Consider the following 16,637-nt stretch of genomic DNA (forward strand, 5'->3'; position numbering starts at 1 on the left):
ATCTATTAAGCACAAAGCCAAACGAAACGAATATCCTGACACAGAATAATCCGCATGCACCAGGAGAACTTCCGCCCAAATTACGCACAAAAGACGGACAAAATCGACAAATATTTTTTCTCCAGAGAAATTCGCCGAGTCGCCTTTGCTGATCGGTCCTCTACTTCAAAGAACAGTTGCTTTTGTGCAATTTTGATGGTTCATTTCACCGTATCGTGTGCGAGAGGCATATGTAATATCGACATGGCACGGTGCTTGCAATAAAATCAGTCCGACAATTTCGCTTTTGCACGCTTCGTACGCGCAGATAGAGATCGAAAGGAACTCCCACTCGCCAACTCCTTCGTCGAATGGGTTACACAGGTAAGAAATTCCGGCAATTTGAAATTATTTCAATTCTCACGAGGAAAATTCTGCGAGGAGTTTCGCGTGAAAGAAATTTCACCGTGCGGAACGCTCGCGGCGAAACACCCAAGCGTTTCGCCGAAAATGTATCAAGACTGGGCACCTCGGGTTTAATTGCAGGGAAAATAAGTTTGCCCAGTCAACTTGCCCTGCACGAAATTTCTTTGCCGAAATGCCACGGAAAGTGCTTTCAAAGAGACTTAGAGGCAATTGGAGCTTTTGAGAAAAGAGGACTTGCTATTTTATAGCGACATTTCCGAGGAATTTTGAATTACTAAAGCGGATTTTTCAAACGATATGGGTTATTAAAGAATCGTAAAACGGAATTAGAAAATATTACAAAGTGTATAAATTTTTCTTTATGGTAAGCGAAATTTGTAACCATAGATTTCTAAGGAATAAACTTCATGCTCTTTTTCTTAATTTTAGTAACATTTGCAGCTGCTGGACTCTTCTATGTACCGTTTTAATTTTTTTACTATAAAATTTAGTCCTACAGAAATTTATAATGAAGTTATACGAGATTATAAAATTTTAATTAGTTTGATCCTAAGAAAGATTAATAATAAGATTACAAAAACAGTATTAGAAACAATTACAAGATAAAATTCAATAAAACTCAATACTGGAAGAATTAATAATTAAATTATGGAAGATCATAAAATTCTGTAAAATTCGACCTCAGAAATGAATAATCAGATTATAAAGGTAAGATTGTGAAAAATATTGAATTCTATGAAATGCGACCCTGAAAGAAAACAGAGAAAAAATTAACAAAATTTACCACTAAAGATGCATAATAAAATGAAAAAGAAGAATGAAAAGATAATTTTATAAAATATAATATTAAAGAAGTAATAATCATATTATAAAAGGAGTGGAAAATTCTACAAATCTCGACACTTCTGTCAACATTCTATCCAGTTCTCTACACTTTTTCATTATACTATTCAACATAAAGATCACACAAACTTCCAACGTGTTTTCAAACAGTAACAATACTAATGGCAATTAACGAGCGAACAAAATATGATCAACTGTGTTATCAATGTTATGTCTGCACGGAAGGGTTAATTTTCCGGGCAAATATTTTAATGAGTAAAGTTGACCATCAAATTGTGGAACACAATAGTTTAAAGGAACTCACGCGCAAATCGAAGACAAGTGCTTGAGCACGATTCCACAAATTTTGCTGATAAACCGATGAGAGTGAAGCAGGTGAGTCGAGAACAGAGCTCGCCGTTCGAAACTCAAAGCCAAGTTTCTTTAACGATGGAACCAATGAAAGCTGCCCCTGTTAGCATTATAAGCTGCCTGTGAGTGCAGTTGCACAGCAATACACCACTGAATCTTTTCGTGTCCACCACTGCCTGTGCAGTGAATTTTTTCGGTAACAACGGAAACCACTTTATAATTTGAAAGTTGTAACAAAGGTACCAAAAGTGGTAGCTTATTCTTGTCCAAAACGACTCTAATCTTTGTCAAACAACTTAATTCGATCGTTTTTCGCATAAACATTTATATATATTTAAAATTTCTACTTATGCCACTGCTGAGTGATTGCATATGGGAATTTTGCACGTGCTGATATTCGAAAAGTGAAAATGGAATTAGCATACTCGAAAGATACGTGTTTGAAAAGAAGGCATTAAAATAATTTATGATTGAACGATATTTTACTTGTTGATTAAATAAAAATATTTATCAAATTCGCTACTGTTATAGGCATATATGTAAGTAAAGAAGGTTACTGTATATACAAATTTTCTTATAGAAAGATAGTTCTTCAGAAGAATTAACGAATAGCATGTCGAGCAACTAGGAGAATAAAAATAGCGTGTAGCTTCCGTTGAAAACAGTGCAGCTAGAATATAAAACATTATTGGTACCAATAGTCGTATGAAACTAATTACAACATGCTCACATCTAATATAATACTTCCATAATGACTTTATCGATTTACAGTTTCCCATACTTGTAGTCTGAAAGTTGCGGTTGATAAATTACTGCTTGGAAACCGACCAACTCGCATACACCATGGAACATATAGGTGTTAACAACACATTAAATGAGTTGGAAACTTTTATCGATACTTGTCCAATTATATCGTGACTAATCCAACAGGGATAATAAGTAATAATTATTAATTGTTCAAATTATTCGAATGGACGAACTGACGAAATAATATATGAATATCGAGACATTATGTTAACTTACTATTTTACTTATTACGTTAACTAATTAATGTCTTAAAAATCATATAAATTGATGATTATATCAGGATGTAAAAATTTTTGATCGTGAAAGATAAAATTGAAATATTACCAATTTTCATGGAAACTAATTTGAATGAGATGAGATAATTTATTACTTTGCATATGAGAAATTTTTTAATTCGCTCGATCAGTAATCCCAAACAGATTTTTGTAGTAGAAAATATTTTGAAATTAAAAATTTTATGTCGAAAAGGAGAAGAATCGAAAACATTTGTGGTTCTCTTTACAAAGTAAGCTTATTTACTTTTTACATTTTCATTAATGAAAACAAAACCAGATAACAAATAGAAAAAGGAGCTAAAAAGTATAATAATATAAAGCTCCTTCAAATTTATTTCAAAATTGATTTCGTAATTAAGAAAATATTATTCGAAATAATTAAATTATTCAAACATATCCAGTCAAATATAGTAATCATCAAGAATTCTCAACAATAACGTGCAAACGATGTGAGTAGTATTCAATGGAACAATTAATATGTACGTCTTAGGAGATGTAAACCAGAACACATCGTGATAAGAAGATAAAGATCTTGCAAGAATTGCATATTATTACTACTCGCTTCACAAAGTTTACCACACATGCAGAAGCAACAAGCGATAAAGGAAACACTCGACCACGGCTAAATTTATTTCCAAGAGTTTGTTAAGTAATAATGAAAAAGAATGAAACTGCTTCAAGCTTACACATACTCGGATCTCTCACTGGAGAAATTAGGATTTTAATTTGAGATGGAAAACCTAAACCTTCCTGTAGTTTCTGCTAAATTTTAATTCTATTTACCTCATTCGTACTATCCGGTGATATATCTAAAGTACATATGTGCATACACATCTCAAAGCTCTAGTATACATATGTTTCTTTATTTTCCCAGGCTAAACAACTGTTACATGCTGCTACAATTTCGAAATCACGCAGTAAATCCTTGGGGGCAGATAAAATTTTTTATTTTCCGTCGCTGTAGAATAAGAAATCGAATCTGTGACTGTGTAGTCATCTATGTAGGTCACTGGTATCGAAATCGTGAAAATTGGGCCGATTTATTAAAAAGCAGAGAAGTTTTGTATTAAAGAAATCTGAATTTTGCTAAAATTTATGATTGGAATATTGGGAATGGAAATTTGAAAAGTGCTAAAGAACTCTGAAGAATTCTGGTATTGCGATCAAATCGTATTTTTCAATTTTCCTAATGAAAATATTTTAAATAATTTATTCTTTAATTTATATCTATTTGCACTGCTTTTTACACTCGAGAAGAAATTTAACAACTTTGTCAATTTAAAATAACAATTAGAATTCTTTATATTAAATACAAATATAACACATATAACGTATCCAATATATAAAATATCACTTTTCTTTGACAAATAGGAACTATTGAAAACAAAAACTGATCCCTCTTCAAACAATGACGTCCGTTATTCCCCAGTTCGTACGCACAAAGACAATTATTAACCAACCCTGACTTCAGGCCTCCATTTCTTTCCACCGCTATTTCTAACCTAGCCCAAGCGATCAGACGACATCACTAATTTAATTCAGCACTCACAATCCAACCCAACTCTGCACAAGACAACCTAGCTTACATTCCAGGAATAACTTCGAATCGAGCAATATCCAAAAGTCACTCTATCCTGGAAATTGAATTTCGCGGGGTCGTTATCCCATAACCTCTTCATCTGTACCATTCCTTCGGCTCTCACGCGAGGACCGTTTGAGTCTCGGTTTACATCCTCTTCATTCATAAACCGTGCAGTTTCACGAGTAACAGCTGAAAGCGATACAGACGCGAGGTGGACGATTTCACGAAGTAAGATGAACTTCGGTAAGTAGTTGGTCCTGCATGTAGACGATTTCCTGGTTCGAACTCAGTTCGCATGTCGAACGAAGGACAACGCGACTAAACCACGGATAGAGAGAAAGAGAGGGGGGAGAGAGGAGAGAGAGAGAGGAGAGAGAAGAGAGAGAGAGAGAGGAGAGAGAGGAGGGAGAGAGAAAGAGGGCTCGTAGAATTATATTGCCGCAAGATAGGATGCAAGAGACCGCCGCATCTCGAGAATACCAATTTGATTTCGCCGGGAACGTCGGAAACGGAGCCAGAAGCTCGTAAAGTGTACAACCAACGTGACCAACGAACCTTACGTCTTGTCGCTGAGGACTACCGGAAGTACTGGTCGCTACGAAAGGGCTGAAGCAAAGATACTTAAGGAACGACGAAGTCTCGCAAACCTTTTTCAGCCGTCGAACGTGGTTGTAGAAAGGATCGTTGACATTCCTCGGGTTCTTGTCTCGGGATGAGCGTTCTCGTGGAATTTGGTAATGAATGGTGACCTTATCGCTGGCTCACGCGAGTTCTCGCTATGCACGAGGTACTACCGCAGCTGACAATTTCGGAACTTTTGTGCTCGCTGGTCACGGTGCTTGTAATTTCAGAGTAATTAACAGAGGGCTGCTTCAGTTTCCGAGTTAGAGTTTGGTTATTATTGGCAAGGTTAACGTTTTAACGATGGATTAGGTGATATTCAGGGGCCGTAGAATGATGGAAGGGGAGACGATCCGTAGGTCTACGTTTTGGTAAATTAATTGGCAATTAACGAATTGCTCGTTGAAGAATATTTTCTTCAAATTTGGAATTGACGTTTCGACAATTTTATTAAGGTAAATCGAGATGTTTTGTTTACTTGCAGGCAATGCAGCTTCCTTGTCACAGATTTCATTCGATATTCTCGTTATTATTCCGTGTGCTATAATTATTTTTGAGGAATGATTTAGCCATATTAATTTGCTTCAGGGATTTATCAACGAGGATGTCGACTTCGATGTTGTTACAGAAGAATAATTGATTAATTTATCAGTAATGTTACCTTGCTATGAGATTGAAGGCAATTAATTACGAGATAGCAGGAGATACGTGACAAACAAAATATATGTATATAATGCGATGCTAAGGGGAGTTAGCTCGAGTGAAATGTGTACAATACCGTGTACAAATAATTTTCAGTTAAATATAATCAAGATGTCACTATTGTAAACAATAAGTGTAGTGGAAAAATTAAAGGTGAGTTCAAAATGAAGTTCCGAATTTTTTAAACTAGAAATTTTCATAGATTTCAAAGAAACTATCGAGTCTTCGAAAAAATCCACCCCCAATAAAAATTATATTAAATACTAAAATGTTTAAGGTATTTTTTCACATCTGACACAGATAAATTCCTTTTGATTTCAATTTCCATCTAAGAAATTCAAGGTTACTTTTATCCCCCCGAAAAAGCACTGAAATAGAAGTAGTCTATACGTGTTACCATAATGGTTATGAAATCGTGAAATTTTTACGTTTTCCATTCCCTATGTAAGCTAACCGTTTTCTAGGAAAACGCTCCATATGCATATTGAATATTTCATTAAGTTTTTCGGGCTAAATGGAAAATAAGTACTTATACCTCATTCTCACAAGCTATTCCGAGCCCTTGTTCTTGGAGAAAAGCGTACAACTACATTTCCTCTCGAGTCAATTTGCATAGGATGCTTCGAACAAACCGATTTCCGCTTCATTAACAAACGTTGATTCATCATATTCGTTGAAGAGGAAATCACTCGGAATTCTCCATTTAGGAATATTCGCATTTTTCGCCCATACAGTGTTCGATGCACAAATATTTCGAATTAAGTTTATTTTATTTAATCGCATCCTCTGTACTTATATGATTATTCGTGTATTCGAGGGACATTGTTCAATTAATTTTTTAAAATTCCTTTTTGAATCTGGTTCGTTTGAGAATAATTAATAACGAAAATTGAAGCTGTATATTAGTTAATACTTATTGAAATAAAGCGGAGTGAAAATTAATTCTCCGCCAATGAAGTTATTGTATTGTTTAAAACCATTCGCTTGATCCCAAAAATTGTATTATGAAATGCTTGATATAAAATAACACACGGAAATTAATTTTATAATTCTCCCTTTTGAATGAAGCTGTTTTATACTTCATTTGTAAAATGCACGTATTAAATTTTGAAAATCGTGCTCGTTCATTTTCCAAAAAATTTCATTAGAAGACACAGAATACGAAAACAAAAATTTACTCCCTTGAAAAAGCTGTATTACGCATCACCTGTAAGCTATATGCAGCACATTTAACAAGATTTTTAATATCAAATTTCTAGAAACTTTATCACCGAATGCAGCAATGCAAAAATCAAAATTCACCATTTTAAAAAAGCTGTATTATACATGAAGTACGAACTACACGTAACGCATTTAAAAAAATTTGTAAGGACTTTATTACCGATCGCACAAAGTGTAAACTAAAAATTCGTGCACATCCATTTTCCAAAATTTCATTACGGACCACAGGAATACAAGGACAATAATTTGTGCATGCCAATTTTCAAATATTTTAATACAGATTGCAGGAATACAAACTTAAAAGTTCGTGCATGCCAATTTTCAAAAATTTTATTACAGAATACAGGAATACGAAAATAAAAATTCGTGGGTGCCAATTTTCCAGAATTTCATTACGAAACGCAGAAATACGAAAAGAAAAATGTTCCCTGTTTAGAAAAACCGTATTACAATATATATATCACTTGAAGGGTACAGGTATCGTATTCTTATCTTCGTGCACGTTGCAAAATAAATGTCGTATCGCCGGAGCTATAATTTAATCAAATCATTCATCAGAAATAGCGGATCTTAGAAATGGAAATACCCGGCTGTATAAATAATCTTGAGAATCGGAGCAGGGATTTAGGTCAATGATACGAAGGGACCACGCGACTGGACCTTCCTCTCGTCGCATCCATTTTCCAGAGAAAGTTCAATTTAAATGTTCCCTGAGTGTGGTTAAAACCACATTCGTAACGTTTCACCGAAACTCATTACACGCGATGAACAGAAGTAAGTCATTTACATTACTGCGATAGAAAATCGGTTTTCAGTTGAACCGGATTGCTTCGCGGTTTTATGTCGACTAAGCATTTTTCATTTCTTTCATTATGCGAATATTCGGAATATTTTTATCTTCCTCAAGATGCTACCGTTTGACACTTTTATCTGGATCACGTTTCAACTTTCTTTGATTGATCTCTCTTATTCCATTGATCTATGGGATCTAACGAAACGATTAATTTCTGCGAATTTTTCTTTCTCTTGGGCAGTGGGGCGGATTTTTATTCATTTCCTCTTTTTTTGGCGGTGTTTAATTTGAAGTTATACGAGAAGAGTAAATAATATTCAAGCCAACGGGTATATTTTCTTATGTACATATGTACATACATCGGTAATTATTAAAGTGGTTTATACTTTCGTAGTTCGTTCATTTTTTATTTCTCAGTAATTCATTTTTACTGAATGAAGATATATACATAGTTTAGTACAGTTTCAGCTGTGAAGCTCGTATTGTTAGCATTACTGTAAAATAGTGGTTTAAAATTTGTATTTTGGTTCGAGTAAAAATGTGTTATGAAATCATCGTAATCGTTTGAGTATAAAGCAGTTACATTAAAAGGCGACAGAGACGATATCGAATAAAAGAAGATGTAACTCAAGTAGTATAAAATATGTATATTACTCCGCTATTGCCACTGAAGATTGTAAGTGATGTATAAGACTACTTTATTTATGAAGGGGTACTGACTTTTATGGGAAGGATGATTGATTTAAACGAGGTAACAGGACCTGAAAGAAGTACCTCTCAACTTTTGAACGTGTGGCAATAAGTATAAATGATGATATTCGAGAAATAAAAAATATCTAGATATTTTATTATTCAAAAATATTTACTTTCTCTTTTCTAATTAAACTAAACCTTGTGGAAAACACAATTCATTTATGTGTAGAAATATTAATAGTTACTATAATTACTATAATTATTCAATAACTATTGCAATATTACTATAATATATAAATTAATTAAATTAGGATTAAATAAATAAAAGTATTCATTGATTACATCAATCTCAAGTAGTTAGACAACCCTATTCTAATAACTTTATTTTATTAATTAAATGAAAATTGACAGTTATGAAAAATTGAAAACGCGAAAATCTTTTATTTCCTCTGAACTTTTCCAAGTTCGGATAAACTTTTCCAATTGTGAATTTCTCTTGAAATAAAATTTCCTTCCTCATCTATTCACTACGAATCTGAATTACAATTTTGACCAATCCTGTCATTCGTATTATTGGCCTTTCGTATTATTAGCCATAATTGCTTTCAATAATTTTACGTGTCAAATGCAAGTCAGACTTCGGCAAATATCCCATTTAATTCGCCTGAATTTGTTATCAGTGAGAACTAATACCAAGTACAGTAACTCTCTGCAATAATTTCTTCAAATTTCCATTAGCCATTTCGAATAGCTATTTTGCACGAATACAAAATTTACCAATCTATCACGATTAGATAAATAGTAATTAACCATTCTTCATTAACAATTAATCATCATATATCATACTAAACCGGCAGCTGTGCAAATATTTACATATTAACACGAGCAAGCTGCAAGCTCATTTGATCCTTCTGAAAATTATTACTCACGGATTTTATCGATCACGTCTACTAATTTCTCTGCAGCAAATTTGCGAACGAAAAATTTCCTGACTTTGCCCAAACAACGCAGAAGAAAGGTTATTGTTCAACCGTAGGAAGCGCCGATTATAATTTATTAGAATCCTATAATTCTCTGTGATCTGATAGCGGACCGATTGGTGCATGTTTACGGTGCCAGATTTAACTTAATCGCATTTAATTAAAGTGCGTCCCCCGGCAACATCGATAATTCGATGACTCGACGGAAAATGTTTTCGCCTTCCAATTATTGGACTTCATCGAAGTTCTGCTTACGAGCACACACTTGGTACTGTGTGTCTGAATTCGAATATAATCCGTGAATTCATAGACGAATTCTAATTCTGTGCCTGAATTACCTCGCGAAAGCTTTCGAGCCAGTGATTTCGTGGTGTTTCATCTTTTCCAGACAGATTATGCGTATAATTGAAGTACCCTTGAGCGTTATGGAGAATTTACTTTTGCGTATTACCGTTATTTCTATACCTCCTGGTCTCAAATGGAATTGAGAAAAGAAGATGGAAAAATAGATAATTACTGCACAAAATTTTTATTTTAAATGGAAGACGATGAATGGGGATTACGTTTTGACGAATGTGAAATAGATTACATGGAACGAAAAGAAATTTATTTATTAAATTTGATGAAAGAAATTGATGAAAATTGATTGCATAAAGATATACATTCGAGATGACGATGAGATGTTGAAATGAAAGAGAAGTATACACTTGCTGACAAAGATTAAGAGATAAACTAATTTCTTAATACTGCTTATCTTTCGAGATACACAGATAGGAATTAAAGGTAGAATTAAAAATATCCGAAAAAATCTTGTTATTCATTGATGCATAAAGTCTACAAAATGTTCCTATTACACTATTTTCAATTTTAATAAATATCATTAATATGATACATCCTTAGAGATAAGTATATATACATATACATAAATAAATTTGCAAAATGTATATAATAATAAAATTAATCTCTTTCGAATAATCTGACAATCTGCATAAAAGAATTATTGGTTGAAAATAACCGAAGAAAGATAAATTATCTTGGAAATTATTTACCATCAGATTATTAAACATGTATGTTATTTTGCATTTCAATTCGCACGGAAATCGATGGATAATAATTTTTCCTTTGAACAGACGTTGCAAATACAACATAAAGTGCTCTGACATCTTGGTTCAAGGATTTGGCAGCAAATCTGGAGTCAAGAAGTTCAATCTGGACATTATCGAACGCTTTCAAGATAAGGCTGTAGGAAAGATAACATTGCCACGGTATATCAAGGGCGAAGCTTTGGATAAGGTCCTCCAGATAAAATAGATGCAGGGACTAGCTGGAAAATATGTGACGTCTCACAAATGTAGACTACAAAACCAACTACAGTTGCGGAAGTAGAGTATTAATTTTAAGTATACCAAACCAAATTCCCTTTTATAAGACACTGATAGCTTTTGCTCTGTGTTAGACGGAAGTATCTCTGGTACGGAAGGCTGCCAGTAGGTCGTTCATTGCGAGGCCTTTAAGCTCAGGGTCTCTGTGCGTAGCCACCTCCACGTGGTGAGACCTAGTAATTGGTATCGTGTCCCGAAGAGCAATTTCTGGGTAACGATACCAAACAAAGAACTGCACATCAAGTTTAAGATACATACTGTCTACTATAAATTTTTAAAGTTTCTTTCAAACTTTGTTAATTTTTCGAAATTTTATTGCCAAATTCTATTTTCCTTTTCATAGACTGCTAAATGCCAGCTCTTTTGCGTCTGATATTCTGATTAGGCGTAGTTACGGCACTGTCGACGCTAGGGAATCGAGCAATGGTTGCATGGCAGTAAAACCCTGTGTACACATTATCTACAAATATTTTCTCAATCTAATCAAACTGAAAACTATTTCGACTACTTTGTTCTATAGGTTCTTCTTTGGAAAAGTCTACAAAATACGATACTGCAGCAAATTCGTGTCAGATGAAAAATTTCTTGTAAACATGCAAGAAGAGTGCATAGAAGGTGCAGCTTATTTTTAAATTTTGAAGACCAATTATAATTATTCATAAATAGAAATAATTATAATAATGGACATTGATAAACTCAAGATTCTTTCACCTAACTTACACGATACCACTGATCCTTCTAACGTTCTTTCTTTTTATGTGATACTACATTTTAACTAAAAGTCGTGTATTTTTAAAAAAACTCATAGTTTTCGAGATCCGACGATGACAGAGCATTTCGATGACGGATTCGTTTTCAGGGAATATTTTGCAAGAATTACCCAATGGATATTACAGATGAAAATTCGTATTGAACAGTGTTATGAAAAATCTCCTGGGTATGAATTCGATACCACTCTTTTCCTCTCGTGAAACTATCTCGCAATATTCACGTAGGCTACTCCCTCTTTTCGACAACCATTAGCTCCATAACACAGTGCACACCGTAACCTGCGCACGCGTTGTGAATAGCAAAGGTGAAATCAGTATAGCGTGGAACACGTTTACGACCCCGTCTATGAAACAACATTTTGTATAACGAGCAACAATCTTCCTTGCATCGTGCATATGTTTGCCAACTTTCCATATGTCTGTACATTTTTACGTGTCGACACATTTTTCACTGATCGAGCCAGTTGCTGCGTAGAGGGCGCCACGATCGCGAACACGGAGAAAAGGAGAGAAAGGAAAGAGAAAAGAAAGAGAAAGGAAAGAGAAACGAAAGAGAAACGAGAAAGGGGTGTCGATACGAGGGCTAAAAGAATTAAAAGAACGGGAAGGGGGTGGCCAAAGGAGAGGGGGTGGTGGTGAAAGGGCATATACGAGGTTTCATTTCCGAGAAGGGCCGTAAAGATCGCTCGCGTGCAACCCTCTATATGGCGTTCTCGCAAACTTGCGACTATATTGCCCCATAATAATAAGGTTAATGCCTTGCAAATTAAGTAGACGCGAAAGGTCTTTTGCGTGGCTTTACGTCCGTTTAAACTGCTGAAGCCCGATCTTTGTCGACGATGCACGATTATTGCGATACGGCATTAAGGCGATGCTCGTTTAGCCTAACTGGATTCATGCATCGTGTTATAATACCTTGTACGTGTTGCTATGTGAAAAATCGGGGAAACAGGATGTATATAGATGACTCGGGAACGTTTGATACGAGGTGTAATAAATTCTATTGTTCATGGTGTTGCGCGAGAAATGATTGCACGGATGGATGTCATACAAAAATATTTAAAAAAATATATAAAATGATTTTTCTTTCTATTTGAACTTCATGTTTGGAAGAATCGAATTTGAAAATTCGTTTTGTTCTCTTCACAATTAGCTTTAGCTTAAATGACAGTTTCAATGATTCTATAATTGAAGTTGTCAAATGTCTCTTGCAAAATATTTTCTTCTTTCTTCTAATACTACTCGAACGTTGCTTATAAATCTGTGATTCGGTCTGTGGTAATTCGAACTCCGAAAAAATTATTTAAAGAAGCTATCAATTTTTCAATTTATACAATTTCAGTGCTGCTCTTCACCTCACGTGGATTGACAAATCATATGTTATTAGTCGCGAATACACGTGTGAAAAGCAAATTTCCAAATTCGATTTTCTCGAAAACTAAGATCCAAACGAAAGAAAATCATTCTGTAATTTTTTTCACATTTTGTCATAATTTTTTTACAATAAGAAATCACCTACTGCTCGGTTCACCTATCTTTCGAGGATACCCTGTATGTGGCACAACGGTAAATCGTCTGTAACACTTGGAATGCTTAAATTGGAAATATGAATTATGTTTTTAATCTGTTCAGTGAAATTCTAGCTGTCGTTGAATTGAATTTTTCAATCCTTTAATATTTTATTTTCAATGTTTTATAAATTAGGTCGACGATATTGGGTATTGCGATAGCGTGTTAAGACGAGGCTCGTTTAACTTAACTGGATTCACGGACCGTGTTATAATATTCTACATGCGTTGCTATGTTAAAAGTCAAGAGAAAGACCAAAGTCGTGTATCCAATTTGCGAAAGTTCGATGTAAGGTACAATAGGTTCGATCGTTTTTACTTATTACGTGGCATGGATGTGCATGTACACCATGAGAAACCATTTGCAACATTTCGAATGAAAGAATTGTAAAATTTTATTGTATCTATAACCTCTACTTTGGAATTTTGTCTGTTATCGAATCGAATTGTTCAACCTTTGGCTTTTTCACTTCCAAGTTGTTTACTCCTTACTTTTAATATTCGACGTCGGTGTTTCGATGCAGAAAATTTGACCCTTTGTATTCTCGAAATTTTCTCAATATTTTACTATTTAATAAATTTGTAAATTTCGCAACAGAGTTGTTATTTTATTTGTTATTCACTCGTTGCTTACTTCTCATGTTCGTATTGGAACAAAGATAAATATTGGAATTATATCGATATTCGATGACATCGTGCTTGATCATTTTGAAACGTTCAAAGGCTGAAATATTACAAGCTGAAATATTACAAATTGCAAAACTTCAAAGAGGCCAACAGGAATCGTTAAATTTTGATTAGTTTACCGCCTACTAAGTAAACACCTTGCTCATTGGTAAAATGTTTTCAGACGTAAAGCTGACGTGACCAACATTCCAACTGGTTCAATTAAGACAAGTGCGTTACTTTCAACGGTCAATAACATTTATTTCTCGAAGTTATCCATATGCATCCGATGAACTCCCCTTTTATGTTCAAATTACTATGAACTTTATACATTCACTACTGTTCCACGCATTTTTCTGTTTCATTTATTTCTACATACGCGACACATATGAATCAATAACAAATTAAACAGTCAATAAATTATTCCAGTATTTTTTTATCCTCTTATCTTAACGACATACTCTAGGAATAGTTAGGTTTCCGCGAAATAACGTAATTGTAAGGATGAAAATTTGTATTCACTTGAAATAACAACGAATTTTGACACTTGATATAGTTTACTGTATATTTAACAGATATCGTTAAATTTAAAAATGTTTATAACATAAGATTAAATTTTCTAATTGTCATTAGCAAAATTTTAATAAAATTTCTATAACGTGCATGAAAATTAACCCCTTCTTCTACGAGTCTAATTTGTCATATGACTGAAATTATACTTAACACGTCTTTGTCATTTTAAGGAACACCTATTCCTATTTAACTTCCAATAATTTTAAATCACAAAGGAAGGAGAATATTTCAAATTCTCGAAACTTGGAATTTTCCATAGGTTTAGAAAATTCTTTAGATTTCGACTTCTTAAGTAGAATTAGTAGCATAAAGTTTTGTTCCACATCTGGAACTATAACTGAAATTTTCTATAACCTGTGACTTTTCCAAAATAAATTTCCAACACGTTCCAATTCCAATTTAAAAATGAATCTTCTCATTAAGAGAAAGGTTAAGAGCTTATCAGAAGGAATTATCGAGGATTCAATTATAGAATAGTATAAATTATCGAAGTGTAACCGATTTGTATACGAGCAACAAATCATTCGTGTAAAGAGATGGGAATAGGGTACCGAATCAGATTCTCACGTCTTGTCAGACTTGATTAAGATATTGCGAATTACATCCGCATATCACTGTGTAATGTTCACATGACATAATCGTTGTAATAGCTGTTCCGGACACCGCTGATAAGTGCATGATACGCTCTCCTTTCGATCCGAGGATCGATGAAAGCCCTCAGAGAAGCTCATCTGAGAGACTGAATAAACCATTGTCCATTTTCCGCAGTTTGTGATTATAGGGTATTTTGAGGAATCGTTGTGTGCATTATCAACGTGTTATAATTTCTAAATTCTTCTTAATTCTTATATGATAATCAAAACAATAGTATTTCCTAACTACTATATAATAAAAATGAAACGAAATTTGTATTACTTTAAATAGAAAAAGAGAAAGAAATAAATGGCAGTGACGTATTTCTAAATTCCTAAATCTTTCAAATTTTATACGATAATCGAAATACCGCAATATTATATTTTTTGCTGTTCCTTACTGAAATTCTTACTACTGCGAGAAATAAACGAAAGGAGGGGTAATTATCGAGGAAAGATTATCCTAGATACGTGATGAATTTTTTCAGAATAAAACTTCGCCTCATAAAGTCATTTTATACCTTTTCATCGTTAGTAATAAAAACAAAGATTCCCATAATTGAAATGCAATTTTGCAATGCTCCATTTGTTAAGACAAAACTAGAAATCATCCGTTACAATCCCTGCTTTATAAATGGTCGCGATATATAATGTGAAGCTTGAAAAGAGAAATACGTGAGATCGAATAGAGGCGATGTAAACTGTTCGCGATGTATCATGTACAAAATTTATACAAGCTGAAAAGATTATCTCGAATTGATGTTACTTACCGACTACTTGTAGATAGCCAGTTTGACTCTTCATTGGATCCGTGTTAATTTGACACATGTACCAACCCCTGTCAGATTCTTTCACTTCTCGTATGTGGAGTAGCCACGTATGATGATCGCTGTGGGAAACGGTTATTCGGTGGTTCTTCGTGATAATGTGACTCGCTATCGTTAATATCGTTTGAGTATCTACGCGCAGCCATGCCACCTGCAACGAATTAAAATTTTTCGTTGTAATATCGAATTCAAACTGTACGATACATATGTATTTAATAACGTAAACTATCGCATACTTCGAACGTAACAAATTATAATAATGGAATGAAAAGTTAAAACGAAAAGTAATTCACGATACAAGATTAACTTGAAGCTTTGGAATGTAAAAAAGTATAGATTCTGATAAAACTATTTCATATTTTATGAAATACCATTATTATACTATACCATTTTTAATTCCTTCAATTAAGAAAGGAAAAAGATTATAAAATAGAAAATTAAAAAGATATTTATCATTAATAGAAATTGACGTAGTATTTTAATATTACTAAAAGTTTTCAAAATATAGGAAAAATAAGAAGTTTACTTTTGTAAATAATCGAATAGGAGAGTTGGAGAAATTGTAACACGATCGAATGATGAAAGATTGTAAAATAATTAAATTAACCTAGCAGAAGGGTATTAAACATTATAACAAACTGTCTGGCATAGCAACGGAACTCTCGTTAAGAAAATAATTTAAAAAAGAAAGCTTAACAAACAGACGCATCGCCGTACTGAGGCACCTAATTGAATTATCAAATTGCAATTTGAGCTGTTATTTCGTTCACCAGAGAATTCAAGAAGTTGACAAATATTTGATCTGAATAAACCGCAATGACAAAATAGGTACCATACCAATGAGGGAGAATAATTTTACTGAAATTAAAACTATCATCACCGATTAAATCCCCGATTTTAATTAATCCAGGTCAGTGGACTGAATAAAAAAAAAAAAGAATAGGTT

At 33.7% G+C, this 16,637-nt stretch overlaps 1 protein-coding gene across 1 annotated transcript in view; it reads right to left on the bottom strand.

Annotated features, from left to right (window-relative positions):
* LOC108548330 (Dpr-interacting protein epsilon) overlaps positions 1-16,637 on the bottom strand; it is a 95,086-nt gene that overhangs the window by 51,730 nt on the left and 26,719 nt on the right. The window contains exon 3 of the mRNA XM_017901196.1: positions 15,635-15,842. Coding sequence (XP_017756685.1) covers positions 15,635-15,842 — 208 coding nt within the window. The remainder of the gene's footprint in view (positions 1-15,634; positions 15,843-16,637) is intronic.

This window comes from Eufriesea mexicana, unplaced genomic scaffold (assembly GCF_001483705.2).
Source record: "Eufriesea mexicana isolate 0111107269 unplaced genomic scaffold, ASM148370v2 scaffold1553, whole genome shotgun sequence".
NCBI lineage: Eukaryota > Metazoa > Arthropoda > Insecta > Hymenoptera > Apidae > Eufriesea > Eufriesea mexicana.